The following is a 14,806-nucleotide window of genomic DNA, read 5'->3' as shown; positions in this document are numbered from 1 at the left end:
GTTTTCGGTATTACTTCCTCAAGCTTCTCCATTCTCTTGAGTATATACATACATACATACATATATATATATCAATGTATGACCTCTAGAACTGTGTTTATAATGTTAACGCCGATACTATCTTGGTCTTCGCATTTCTGTGAAATTGATAATTAAAAGGGAGAGAAGAAGTAGAGAAAAATGCTTTAATCCGTATAATTGAAGTGCAGGAAGATAGGTCTGTCTGTTGCTTCTAGTGTTCTAATTTTATTCTGATGGGGGAGCTAAATTCTGTTCGACAACATCATACAGTTGCAGATCTCTTCTAGTGTTGAATTTGTGTCAGATTCGTTAGGACAAAAAGGCCTGTTAGAGAAAAGTGGTGGAGGTGTTGAATAGTTTCAAAGGGGATAAAGCTCCTCTCGTCGATGGGCTTTTCAATGGCTTTCTTTCAGCATTGCTAGGGCGTGGAGCTAAAATGTTGGTGTTATGATTGAGGAATTGACCTATGTGGCCACTTTGGAAAAAGTTTAAATGCCTTTTGCATTGGCTTGACTTGAAGGATTTTAGATTCATTAGTCTCTTTTGATTAGTGTTAATAAAGTACTGGTTAAATTGTTATTAAAGTGACTGGTCATTAGGAAGGTAGTTTCAGAATCCCAAAATGATTTTGTTGTGGGTTTCAGTTTCTGACAATACTGACCCTTTATTTGTGTGAAAAATGCAATATTCCAAGCCTGCCTGCAAAGCTTGATTGGGGCAAGGCCTGTGTTCATGGGAGTTCGAGTTTTCTTTTATACAATCAAGTTTTTGATGTAGTAGTGCTTTTATCCTTTGAAGTGGTTTCTGGCCTTGGAATAAATATCTCAAAAAGTGAATTAGTTAGTTTGATGCAATTGATAATGTCCATGGGTTATATTTTGTTAGGTGGTATGGTGATTTAGCTAATCTGTTAGGTTGTAAGGTGGGGTTTTTTTTTTCCTATTACTTGGTGAATAGATACCATGTATGATGAAAAGATAATTTCCATGCATACCCCCTAGCAGCACTTAGCTAGAACCAGTCCCTTCCTGGTGCTAAGCCAGCCCTTCACACCTCATGTGCGTAAATAGGAACTACCGCAGTGTTCTGTGCCTTGAATCGCCTAAGAAAACTAGCCCAGTAAGCATGCCGTATAGCCCTGCCTGCATCATATCCTTATATTGCCAGGCGCTAAGCCAGCCAGCCCTTGATTCCTTTTGCGCGCGCAAATGGGAACAACCACACTGTGCTGTGCCTTGAATTGTCCAAGGGAACCAGCAGCCTAATGAGCTTGTCAATGATGTCGTATAGCTGCCTGCATCATGTCCTCGTTGTGCCTTCGTGGAATTTAACCCCAAAAATATAAATGCATGAGCATGACATATGGCTAACGCACGGTTTCTAGTTTTGTCCCAGACAGTGTGTTGATGCTTCCTGACCTTCTAAGTTCTGACACAAATCACTTCTTCTGAGGGCTTTTTAGTCCTCTTATCTTAAAAAGACTTGGCCTGGCACTTGTGAGTTAGACAATAGCTAGGGTAACGGTTATGTGGGCAGCAAGTCATCTGCTCATTTTCTTAAATTTTAAGTGCCACGGTATTTTTCTTTTCTTCTGGATGGCACCTCATCTAATCCTGGAAAATTGATATTCTTACAAATTCCTATCCAAACAATAGATCGAGAATGATCTGGTAATACTATTTTGGCAACTATAAATTATTTTTTTTTTTGCAAATTTCTAGCTTTTAACGGATGGATGTTAGTACCTGTTTGGCTGTCTTTTAAGTAAAAACGTTTGGCAAACTTTTCAAGATGTTGAGGACCCGTTAGACAATAAAGGTTCAATTTTGTGTGTTCGGTTTCAATTTTTATTCAAAAATAAAAGTTAACGGGTAACTGTGATTTGATTTCTGTTTGTTTTCGGAACAGCCCCGGGCAGGGGTCAACCAGCATAACTAATAACCCTTTTATTGTCCAAAAATTTTAAAAATAAAAATAAATAATCAAACATCTCTATTTTCATGGTCAAAAACTGGAAAGAACTCATCCAAAGTGAAAAATTCATTACGTGTGACCTGATGGGTTTTAAGAAATCGTTACCCTAATTGAGTTCAAAAAAGTTTGGAAAGTCAATGGGTTCCAAACTTGTTCCTTTCAGAAATCAAGTTATGACAATCCCCAGCAGAAGTTTCACAAAAACTAAGGCAGGGGCTTGCCACAATCAGAGCTGCAATCTCCAGTAAAACACTAACAAGCTATCAAAGAAAATAAAAATTCTCAAAGATCTGGCAACAGTATAATCATGCAGTACTTCAATCTAAGTTAAAAACATCTTACAGAACGGTAAAACCAGATCTCAATGCCCACTGCTCAGCATGTGTTAGACAAGTGGTAGGAATGAAATCTCTAAATACAAATCACGAACTGGGTTCTGTAACTCTCCCTCCCCCCAAAAAAGTGCAATAACCTTGAATTACAGAATATGGTACCATCGTTGTAGTCAAGAAGCTCTTAATTATCCAGAAAAATTCAAGATGTTGGGCACATTGCCCTTGAAGCCTTCAAGCTCTCTCTCTCTCTCTCTCTCTTTCTTGCACGCAAAAAGAAAAAAAAAAAAGAAAAAGAAAAATACAACATATCTAGTTTTAAAACGAGGTGAGCAAGCCAAATGGACAATTAGGAGCCACCAAACCCAAGGAACTGATCTACAAGTTGTGCAACAGAAGTGGCTAGCTTGTCTGCTGCTTCCTCTGTGTTTGCCTCTGCATAAACTCTTATCACATCCTCTGTTCCGGATGGCCGAATAAAGCACCGGCCACGGGGATATTTTGCTGCATAAAAAAAAAAAAAAATTCACGCACAAGTCATTATTTTAGGTCTTTCACTAAACCCTCTGTCCTGTACCTTGTGAAGATTATTCCTACCTTGTTTGATGTTAATCTTTATTATGAATAGCAGTGGAAACAAAAACATGGCATCTATATGATCTAAATGCACTAGGAGTAAGCTTTGTATGCATAATTATTACAATATAAGATACAGTTAAAAATATAGTTTCTAACAATTAAATGCTTAACGACATAATACAATCTAGTATAACATTCCTTCAAATGAATTATCAGAAAACAAAGTATATCTAACCTATCACAACCAATATTTTTATACCTTTTTGAGTCAAAACTCTATTATCTATAATTTGAGTTTATTATATTATATTTTTACTCCTCCCAAGAAAACATTTAAGAGAATCAAAAATAAAACCTGGATTGCTAATTTCACTATTTTAGAATGAAGTGTACTATGCTTGGGCACATGTGTACTAATACCTCACATCTTGTTAGGATAGTAGTGCCTTTTGGTACACTATAGCTCCGACCCTGTCATAATTTGTGAAGAACTGAAAGTAATCAAAAGTCCAAAATGACTTTTTAAGTTTTTCTTCTAAGACAAATTTATCAACTTTTTGGGTAACTAATTTAACCTACAAAATATATAATCTTCATGTCCTGTGATTTTAACCTCTCCCACTGCCAAACTGGTAGTGCTATCACTGGTGAACACCATATCCTTCCTTCTTCATTTTCTTTACCCTTTTTGCCTTTCTCTTGGTCAGACAACAAGCAGAGCTGCCTGAATTGTCAACCACAACTGCACCACAGGTAACTACCACTGACCACCAACGCCTAGTAAACAGCAACCAACTCCCTATCAACCACCAGACAACCAGTGACATCATGATATACCATCTCATATTTGAGAGAAGATTGTTGAACAGACCATGGTCCATGACAACCTCCATGGCTGAAAGCTAAGTCCAATTTTAACTGCCACAGCCTCCAGGCACCACCTTATCCAGGTCGCATAATACATATATAAAGCTTGTGAGCCAGTTTACTTTGATGTGTTAATTATTTACATTAAAATAGAATCCACTAACCTAAAAAACAAAAATAGAATCCACTCTACTGGCAAGTGATTAAGGTACACGTAAAACATGTAGACAAACAACTGAATGATTCCTATGGACAAGCAAGTTAAACTGAATAATGATTAAAATGATATTATAAATGCAAGGGCTGGCATCTCAAATTTAAGGCATTATAATAAATTAAAGAGATAAATGCGTTCACCAGTTTCAGCATTAATGCGTTCTTGAATGCCAAGGGGCTTAACAACAACAGTTTCTGCATTAGTCGTAACAACTGCAGTTCTGTCAAGAACTTTGACCTGAAAGTTGAAGAATAAACTGAAAAATTAGTAAAAGTCATTAAGACTTGATTTACTTGACAAAGCATGCAAATAAAAACAAGAACAACAACCTTATCAGCCAAAAAAAAAAAACTTCTTCAACTTGAAGTGCAAAATGTAGCCATTCTTGGCATTTTGTGTCATGCAGCTGATACAATAGATCATTGTGTTAATTTAGAACTGATCCAGTAGATTACTGCACCACCCACCATCAAAATCTTGCACTAAAGTGCTCCCAATAGCATTAGCAAAGCTCTAGTACTAGAGCGACCATCATGGCAACTATCGCTCATGGACATGCCAACGAGGACTCCATAATTTTAAAGGGTATTCTTATCTTTAACAATGTAGAAAAAGGATGATTAATTTTCATGGGAACCAGTATGACTTGCCTTACTAGGAGACTTATTTCCTAGAAATTTTTTAATCCTGCCTAATGGGGATTAAGGTTTTAGTGCTATTGTTGTAGGCTATCATGACAATGAATGACAAAGCCCTAAAATTTCCCTATGCTTGCTTCAAATATGCATTTAATCATTGGATTGTATTTTTTCAATGGCTTAAGAACCTTTTTAGGTCAAGAAGATCATGTAATTGATTTGACCACCAAATCAGCCACATAAAATTCTAGATTTTTATCCACAGCATAAACATGGAATAAGGCTGTCATAGAACATTGATATGTAGCTCTGGGGCATTCTTTAGTCTGAATAGCATGATGACATAAAGAAAATTCCTAGTGGTGTTCCAAAAAGCAATTTTCTGGGCATCATCAGCACCATCTTGGTCTAGGCATAAGCATTGGAAGCGTCCATAAATTTAAGCATATGATGAACACCTATTGCATTTATGATTAGGTTGACATATGTTGGAGATGTAGATCTTGATTTGATTCATGACACCTACGCCAAGCTGGCACAGGGGTCCCGCTGTCTGGTCAGCTAGCGGGGGTGTGGGTGGGGGTCCAGGGGGCAGTGCCCCTTGTGTGGGGCTCAGGGGCAGAGCCCGAAGACCCTAAATAGGAAATTGTTTCTGAAACCTAACAGATTAGAAATCCTATTCGAATTAGGAGTTCTATTTGTCCTAGTTTTTGTCTATAAATATGTGGGCATAATTCTTGTAATTGTAACCTTCTCAAATAGTGAAAAACACCTAGTGCACTCATGGACGTAGGCATTCCTTGTTGACCCACATAAATTTTGTCTCGTATGCATGCGATTTTTTTTGCCCTTTTTTATCACTTGATTTGTTCCTTAACAAAGATTCTGAAATCAACATAAATTCATATCTGCTCTGTTCTTCTCTTGACTGGGACAACATTAGCTAATCAAGTGCAATGTCTGAATAGGGCTAACAAATCCCACTGGTCACTGATAAAAGTTTTTCTATTTTTTATCATATCTGTAATTCTATCCGACTTAAAGAATCTAGAAGCCCATTTTTAATTGATTTTTCTAGACTTCATATTGGAGGAATGTGATGTATAGAGGGATCTAGTCCAAGCGTTTCTACAAATGCCTATACAGATACACCTTATCAATCTCATATCATTTGTACCATGGCTTCTCTCTTCTTTCTTGGGAATCATGCTAAGAATATTAGGTGAAATGTATCAGTTAGGGACAAGTTGACCTCTATAAAATCTTGTTCATGAGGTCTTAGATCTTTGTGGAAATGTTATGGTCATTTTGGATTGCCTTGCTCCTACCCAATTTGTATGATGACACGGATGCTAATCTAATTAAGGTGATGATCCACCAAGTAATTATAAACACCAGACCTCCCCCTGTTGCTCCAATGTGCAACATTCACATCTTGTTCCGAAGTCATTCTTTTAGGCACAGCTGTAAGATCCTCTCATCAAGGCAAATAGTGAGATCAAGTGGCTACCAACTTGATGCGGCATTGGAGAAAGTATCAATAAAACAAGTGCAAAAATTGGGTGAAAATAGTGTAAGATTAATTTTGAAACGGAGATCTTAAAATCAAGGTTTAAGAAATCCTCAGTTGAAATAAAATAAAAGAACTGCCTACAAAGCCTCTTAAAAGACTATTTCTACTAGGTTACTAATCCTTGATCACAAAGGAATCCTAGTCCTTGATCACAAGGAATTCATCTAATCTAAGGAATCTATCTTTTTTTTAATAGTCACATGACTACTAATTAAAACTAGTAAATAAAAAGGTATTTAAAACTTAATAACTCAAATACTAAGCATAATAAAATGAATAAAAATAAAATAAAAACACAAATAACTAAAAAACTACTCCTGCATCAATTCCTAGGTTGAAAAGAAACTCGGCCTTGACAAGAAAACTTGGATGTATTGATCATAAATGCTAGGATCAAATTTCTGCAATTCTTTTTCAGATATACAAGTGATTTCTATTGGAGGTTTGCCTAACCACTTTAAAAGAAATCGACGATAAAGATTGCCTCATCAAAACGAGCCTCTTTCATGTCAAGCACTTCTTCAATAACTTCTCTTGGTTTCTTTAGCAATTGATTAACCCATTCCTTGGTAGTAGCTTTGTCATTCTCTCCATCAAATCCATGGAAATCATTTAGGTCAACAACATTAAAAATGGGACTGATTTGAAGTTGATTTGGAAGCTCTACCATATAAGCAGTGGAGCTAATCTTTTTCAAAATCTTACAAGGTCCAATTTTTCTAGGCTTGAGCTTACAGTAAGTTCCTATGGGAAACCTCTCCTTTCTAAGATGCACAAAAACTCGATCACCTTCAAAGAATTCTTTGAACCTTTGATGTTGATCAAGTGTTTTCCTTATTAAGTTCATTGCTAGATTTAAGGTCAACACATACCTCTTCATGGATTCTCCAAATATGATCAACAAAAGCATTTGCATATTCACTAATGCGAACTTCTTGTGGTAATGGCATAAGATCTAACACATGTTGAGGCTTGTGCCTATAAACAGCTTCAAAGGGAGTCTTCTTAGTAGTGCGGTTCATTGAATTGTTTATAGGCAAATTTAGCATGAGGAAGGATTGTATCCCAAACCTTCACACGATCGCTCACAACACATCTCAACACATTACCAACACTCCTATTCACCACTTCAGTTTGCCCATCTGTTTGTGGATGAAAAGTGCTTGAATATTGGAATTGAGTTCCCAATTTCCTCCACAAAGAATGCCAAAAGTGCCCCATAAACTTCACATCTCTGCCTGACACAATAGTATTTGAAATCCCATGCAAACACACTATTTCTTTGAAAAACAATTCAGCCACATGCAATGCATCAATAGTTCTTGAACAAGGAATGAAGTGGGTCATTTTGGAAAATCAATCAATCACCAGGATAGAATCATGCCCTCTAGCAGTTTTAGGCAACCCAAGATCAAAGTCCATGCTAAGATGAACCTAAGGGGAAGTAGCAAGTGGTAAGGGTGCATACAAACCAGTATTTTGGGATTGGCCTTTTGCAAGTTGACAAACTCTGCATCGCTTCATCAATCTCTCAACATCCTGGTTCATCTTTGGCCAATAGTAATGTTCACTCACTGTTGCCAAAGTTTTATCTTGCCCAAAATGTCCTCCCAAACCACCTCCATGAAGTTCCTAAATGATTTGTTCACATAAAGAACCTGCTGGAATACATAATTGGTTACCTTGAAATAAGTATCCATCATGCACAACAAAAGGATTGGATGACTCCATGGTTGGCCCCCATAAATTTCTCATCACTTGGCTGAAATAAGAATCTTCTTGGTATTGATTTTTCAGCTCCTCAAAGCCAATGACTTGAGCATGCGAAGTAGCCAACAAAAAAATTCTGGCAGGAAAACATCTAATCTAAGGAATCTTGTCTTTTTTATAATAGTCACATGCTAGTCACATGACTACTAATTAAAACTAATAAATAAAAAAGTAATTAAAACCTAATAACTTAAATACTAAGCATAATAAAATGAATAAAAATAAAATAAAAACACTAATAACTAAAAAACTGCTCCTGCATCACAACTCCTCTGTCTTCTTGTTTGTGGAAGCATGCTGCCTGAATGAAGTGAGCTTCACATGGACTTTAACAGGTTTTAGGATGCTGGGATGGTGATCACCACCCACTTCTAACTTGCCTTTGAGCTCTAGTTGTGTAGTGGAGAGGATCACTTTATACAAGTGTGTCCTTGTCCCTCACTATTTCATATTCTGCTTGGGTCGTCTTTGCTGTTCTGTTGATCCTTTCTTGAGGTGTTTCTGTTGGGTTTGTCTTTGGTGGTTGTTTCTTGAGATTTTTCTTGTTTCTTGTGTAGCTGTGTGGGTTTCAAATTTTTGGATGCTGTTTTGTAAGTTTTGGGGTTGCTCTTTTCAAGTTTCATCCCTTTAATAAAAATTTCCTACTTTCCATCCACAAAAAAAGTGTCCTTGTTGAAATGAGAGAGATATGGGATATCTGCATCTATGATGTCAAATTTTGCAGAGAAGATTTGATATTATTGTCAGGAACCAGTACTGCCCTAGGGTGGGTTTGAAAATAGAAATGAAAAAGAGAGAGAGAGAGAGACAGAGATGAGGAAGAGAGCAGAGAGAAATTAGGGAGAGAATTGAAGAGAGAAAGGAATTCAGTTTTCTTATTACTCAACAACCTCCAAAGCAGTCTGGAGTAGCTTATATAGCCACCCTTTAAGGCAGTTGTTTCAGTTACATATTGTAACTGAAAGTGTACAGCTATCAACTAAAATAACAGAAAAAAAATAACAGTTGGTAACTACTCCAGAGAAATAATCTGCTACACTCAAGATCTTGACATTCCCCCCTCCTTCAGAATTTTCTTGTCCACAAGAAATTAAAGAAACTGGGCAGCCCAGGAAATTGGTGAGCAGGTCCAGCAAATACTCCCAAGTGGTATGATCCAGATGCAAATGGGACCATTGGACTAACACCTGTGTACGTGGTAGAGTATCCTTATAAGTCACCCGTTTGTCCAAGATAGCCAGGGCTCAACCTCAACCTGATGGTCATCAGTTATAGGGGGTAAGGCAGTGCTAGATAAAATCCTGATGACCAATTGTCTTCTTGAGTAAAGAAACATGGAAGATTGAATGTATAATAGTGTTGGATGGCAGCTGCAATCTGTAAGCAACAGGACCCACTTTAGCTACTATTGGAAAAGGGCCATAATGCTTTGGACTGAGCTTAGAAACAGGATAGGGAGAACAAGACTTCTGTTGAGAACTGTTGACCATCAGATAGACCAAATCCCCAACCAAAAATTCCCATTCATTTCGCCATCGATCTCCATACTGCTTCATTCTATTTTGTGCAGCAGCCAACTCCCTTTTAAGTAACCACAGCATTTCTTGCCTCTGCTGCAAATATTAGTCCACCATTGCAATTGTTGGTGTATAGTCCACAATGGCAGGTAGAAGTGGGGGTTTAAAACCAAAAAGTGCCTCAAAAGGAGACATCTTTATTGAGCTATGGTAACTGGAATTGTACCACCATTGGGCAAGAGATGACCATTAATACCAGCTCTTCAGTTTTAGGAAATAAATAAATCTCAAATAAGCTTCCACATATTGGTTTACTCTCTTAGTTTGACCACCTGTTTCAGGATGATAAGCTATGGACATATGCAAAGCAATTCCCGAACTTTTGAAAAGTCCTGCCAAAAATCACAAGTAAAAATCCATAAATAGAATATGGCACCCCATGCAACTTAATCACTGAATCCATAAATATTATTGCCACTTCTTGTGCATTGAATTGGTGAGAAAGGCTCAGGAAATGAGCAAACTTGGTTAGTTTGTCCACCACCACTAGAATAACATTCTTACCTTCAGATTTAGGTAACCCTTCAATGAAATCCATAGAAACAACTGCCCATGCCTGTCCAAGAATGTCCAATGGTTGCAACAATCCAGGATACGCCACTTGCTCATGCTTGCAGCACTGGAAAACTTCACAGGCTAGCACATACTCTGTAAACGTCTTCTTAAGGCTAGGCCAAAAAAAAAAAGCTGCCTAACCTTATGATAGATAAGTGGCCAGTATACCTGAATGACCCCCCAAAGGTGAGCTGTGTAGAGACTGCATTATCTGCCTTTTAAGTTGTTCATTATCACCTATAACAATTCTCCTTTAAACCGGATTATACCATTAGATAAAGTATATTCAAGTTTACTACTAAGGCTGATTGATAACTGGGCCAAAAGATCTTGAGCCCACCCTGCTACTTCATAACTAGCAATAACTTCTCTCACCCAATCTGAAACGACTGAAGTAATAGCATTACAAATCCCTTTTTCCACCTGCCTAGACAAAGCATCAGCTGCCACATTCTCTTTTCCTTGATGGTACTGAATAACATAATCAAAGCCTAAGAGCTTTGACATTCCCTTCCTTTGCAACTGTGTATGGAGTTTTTGTTGCATGAGAAACTTAAGGCTCTCATGGTCAGTTTTGATGAGAAACTGACTACCTTCTAAATAATGCCGCCATTTTTCCACAGCCATCAAGACAGCAATCAACTCTTTTTCATAAACACTTCAGCCCAAATATTTAGGTGCAAAAGCCTGGCTAATGAAGGCTATTGATTTGCCTTCTTGCATCAGGAGTCCCTACTCCTTTATCACTGGCATTTGTCTCCAATACAAAAGGATTTTTAAAATCCGGCAAAGCCAACACTGGAACTTGTGTCATAATCTTTTTCAAGTGTACAAAAGATGCCTCTGCTTGAGGATTCCATTAAAAACAGTCTTTCTTAAACAGTTATGTTAATGGTTTACTGATGACCCCGTAATTTTGAATGAACTACCGATAATGTCTTGTCAATCCCAAAAATCCCCTCAAAGCCCTAATTGTAGTTGGTCTAGGCCATTCAACTATGGCAACAATTTTCTTTGAATCTGTACTAACTCCTTCACCTGATATAACATGTCCTAAATACTCCACTTGTCCTTTGGCATAGTGTCATGTACCTAGGGTTCAATGTAGGATTTAAGAGATAATGGGAAGAAATTGAGGAAGATAGATCAGAAGAAATGGGAGGAAATTAGGGAAGAACAGAAGCAGTCAGAGAGATAGGGAGAATCGAGAGAGAGGGAAATTGAGAGAGTTTTTGAAATCAGATTTCATTCAATAATATTCTTGTCTTTTGAATCAGATTGGATCAACCTTATATTGCTAGGTTTGGTGCCAATGGGACTGCCAATTATTCAAATCAATATAGCTGAAGGCTACTACAATACAACTAAAAGAAATTCATCTATTATCTAATTATTACTTTGTCCTTGAGTCATGACACAGAGATACATTTGGACTGCTTTTCATACAGTTGGCTGAACCTAAGGACTTCAAATGTTGTCCTAAGGTGAACAAGGCGCTGATCAAAAGATTGGCTATATATAAGGATATCATTAAAGAATACAAGGATCAAATCCCGTAGGTGAGGACTAAAAATATAATGCATGAGGGATTGAAAAGTAGCAGGGGCATTGATCAAATCAAAAGGTATGACCGTGAATTCATAAGAGCCTAGATGAGTACGAAAGGCTGTGTTTGGAATGTCGGCAAGTTTCATTCTTATTTGATGATAACTTGCCCATAGATCTAGTTTAGAGAAAAACAGTAGCTCCTTTTAATTCATCAAAGAGATCTTCAATGATAGGTATAAAAAATTATCCTTAATGATAATGGCATTAAGCTGACGACAGTCAATACAAAATCACCATGTCCCATCCTTCTTTTTAACAAGGAGAACAGGGGATGCAAAAGGACTATGGCTAGGCTATATAATAGAATTAGCCAACATTTTTTTGACTAATTTTTCAATTTCAGCCTTCTGAATAGGAGGGTAATGATAGGAATGAATATTAAACAGTTCAGTGTTTGGTTTTAAGTTGATAGCATGATCAAAAGGTCTTTGTGGAGGTAGGGTTGTAGGCTCAGCAAACAAGTCCTCAAATTCAACCAATAGTAACTGTAAAGAGTCTAATTATTGTACCTCTGAGAAGGACTATAGTGCAGCATTGCAGGTTGCCACTGAATAGTCTGCTTCACAATACCACTGCTCCAAATTTTTCATTTCTGCAAATCCTTCCACTTCCATAGCTTGTACAAAAAACAACTGAGCCACTTGACTTATTTTATTTCTGAGGAATTTCTATAGTTTCTTCTTGAAATCAACTTACAAGCTCCCATCTCCGTGCTGCTAATAGGAGTCAACTTCTTTCCTTCTATTTCAATTGTCACCTCAAGGTCACTGAAATCAAAGATAATGGGATTGACTGTCCTCGTCCAATCCACTCCCAATACAATATCACACCATTGGCCAGTCACTTTAAACTCAATAGAAAGAGTTGTCCCACTAGTCAAGAAGAAAAGGAAGACACGGCTATGATTCCTTATTTCTCTATAGTCGGAAGTTTGATATACGCTATGGTTAGTACCCATTCGGATATCACTCACGTGATAGGAGTAGTGAGTAGGTTTTTTTCCAGCCAAGGTAGAGACCATTGAGAAGCTGTGAAGTGGATCTTGAGATATCTCAGAGGTAATACAAAAATGTGTTTGTGTTTTGGAGGGTCTGAACCAATTTTGAAGGGATATTCAGATGTAGATATGGAAGGTGACTTAGATAATGGAAATCTACTTTAGGATTCTTATTCACTTTTGTTGGAGCTATATCATGGCAATCTAAATTGCAAAAGTGCGTTGCCTTATCTACAATAGAGATGGAATATGTTGCCATGATCAAAGCAGGAAAAGAAATGCTTTGGTTGACAAGGTATCTTCAACAATTGGGAATGAAGTCGGAAAAGAATGTAATTTACTGTGACAGTTATAGTGCTCTAGATTTGAGCAATAACGTGATGTATCACTCACACACAAAGCACATGGATGTAAGATACCATTGGTTGCGGTTAGTAGTGGAGGAACATCAATTCATATTAGAAAAGATCCACACTGATAAAAAACCTATTGACATGATGACGACAAAGGTTCTAGCTCGGGAGAAGCTTCAACTAAGTGTCGGGTTGGCCGGCATGGACTCCATTTAATTGTTTCCATCATTATTCTCCTTACTCATAGGCTGAAGGGGGAGAATTGTTGAGGTCCAGCCTATTGTGCCCAAGTTGTCAAAAAGGTTGGGTAGCCACCAAAGAAAATTGCAGCATCAGCCTAAATGTCGAAAAGCAGTAGCCTTTTGAAATTAAAGCATCATGCAGCCAAATTGGGCACGAAAACGGTGAATATTTTAAAGAAAATGAGAAGAATAAGAGGGGTGAACTTCAAGTATAAATACCTCCCCCTTTCCATAAGGTTTAGGCATCCAATTGAAGATCCATTGGAGAAGAACAATTTTGTTGCTTTCTCTTATGAGAGTTACTACTTGAGTTTGTTTTAGTGAGGTGCTCAAGTGCATTTGTAAATTGTTATTCTTTTGGAATATGTGAGAAAAGAGTGTTTTGTAGAGGTTGAGATATTTGTATTTAACATTTGTCATATTAGTGGAAATTTGGAATCTCCCTTTGTGCTTCTCGGGAAAAATGGGCAGATATTCAATAAATCGTGGAAGCTTCTCAAAATCACTTTTTCCCACCCTATAATCACCCTATAATAGAATACAAGAAGAAATACAAATATCTTAACACCAAATTCGAAATTGAAAGAGACCAACACCAAATTTATGTGGTTCAACAAATTGCCTACGTTTACAGAGGGAGATTCCAAATTTTCACTAATATGACAAGTGTGGAATACAAATATTTCAACCTCCACAAAACACTCTTTCTCACACATTCAAAAAGAAGAACAATTTTCAAATGCACTTGAGCACCTTAGCAAAATAAACTCAAGTAGTAACTCTCACAAGAGAAAGCAAAGGAATTGTTCTTCTCCAATTAGTCCTCAATTGGATGCCTAAATCTTATGGAGAGGAGGGGTATTTATACTTGAAGCTCACCCCTCTTATTCTTCTCGTCTTCTTTAAAATATTCATCGTTTTCGTGCCCAATTTGGTTGCACGTTGCTTCAATTTTCTTTGATAGCTGCCCAACCTTTTTGACAATTTGGACACAATAGGCTAGACTCCAACAATTCTCCCCCTCCAGCCGATGATAGAGGAGAATAATGATGAAAATAATTAAATGGAGTCTATGTCGGCCAGCCCGGCACTTAGTTGAAGCTTCTCCTGAACTAGAACCTTTGTCATCATGTCAGTAGGGTTTTTATCAGTGTGAATCTTTTCTAATATGAATTGATGTTCCTCCACTACTAACCGCAACCAATGGTATCTTAAATTAATGTGCTTTGTGCGCGAGTGATACATCGTGTTCTTGCTCAAATCTAGAGCACTCTGACTATCACAGTAAATTACAGTCTTTTCTAGCTTCATTCCCAATTGTTGAAGGTATCTTGTCAACCAAAGCATTTCTTTTCTTGCTTCGGTCATGGCAACGTATTTCGCCTTTGTTGTAGATAAGGCAACACACTTCTACAATTTAGATTTGATACAGCTCCTCCTACAAAAGTGAATAAGAATCCTAAAGTAGATTTCCTACTATCTAGGTCACCTTCCATATCTACA

The 14,806-nt window shown here is 37.4% G+C and overlaps 1 protein-coding gene across 1 annotated transcript in view; it reads right to left on the bottom strand.

Annotated features, from left to right (window-relative positions):
* Positions 1–2,286: 2,286 nt before the first annotated feature.
* The window catches only part of LOC127813362 (phosphoacetylglucosamine mutase), a 33,221-nt gene continuing 20,701 nt past the window's right edge, over positions 2,287–14,806 (bottom strand). Inside the window, exons 8-9 of the mRNA XM_052354302.1 lie at positions 4,131–4,227; positions 2,287–2,831 (exon numbers count right to left, since the gene is read on the bottom strand). Coding sequence (XP_052210262.1) covers positions 2,677–2,831; positions 4,131–4,227 — 252 coding nt within the window. The 3' untranslated portion in view covers positions 2,287–2,676. The remainder of the gene's footprint in view (positions 2,832–4,130; positions 4,228–14,806) is intronic.

The sequence above is a fragment of the Diospyros lotus genome, chromosome 11 (assembly GCF_014633365.1).
Source record: "Diospyros lotus cultivar Yz01 chromosome 11, ASM1463336v1, whole genome shotgun sequence".
Taxonomy (NCBI): domain Eukaryota; kingdom Viridiplantae; phylum Streptophyta; class Magnoliopsida; order Ericales; family Ebenaceae; genus Diospyros; species Diospyros lotus.
The sequence above is the reverse complement of the archived record's forward strand: the minus strand, read 5'-3'. Positions and strand labels throughout refer to the sequence as shown.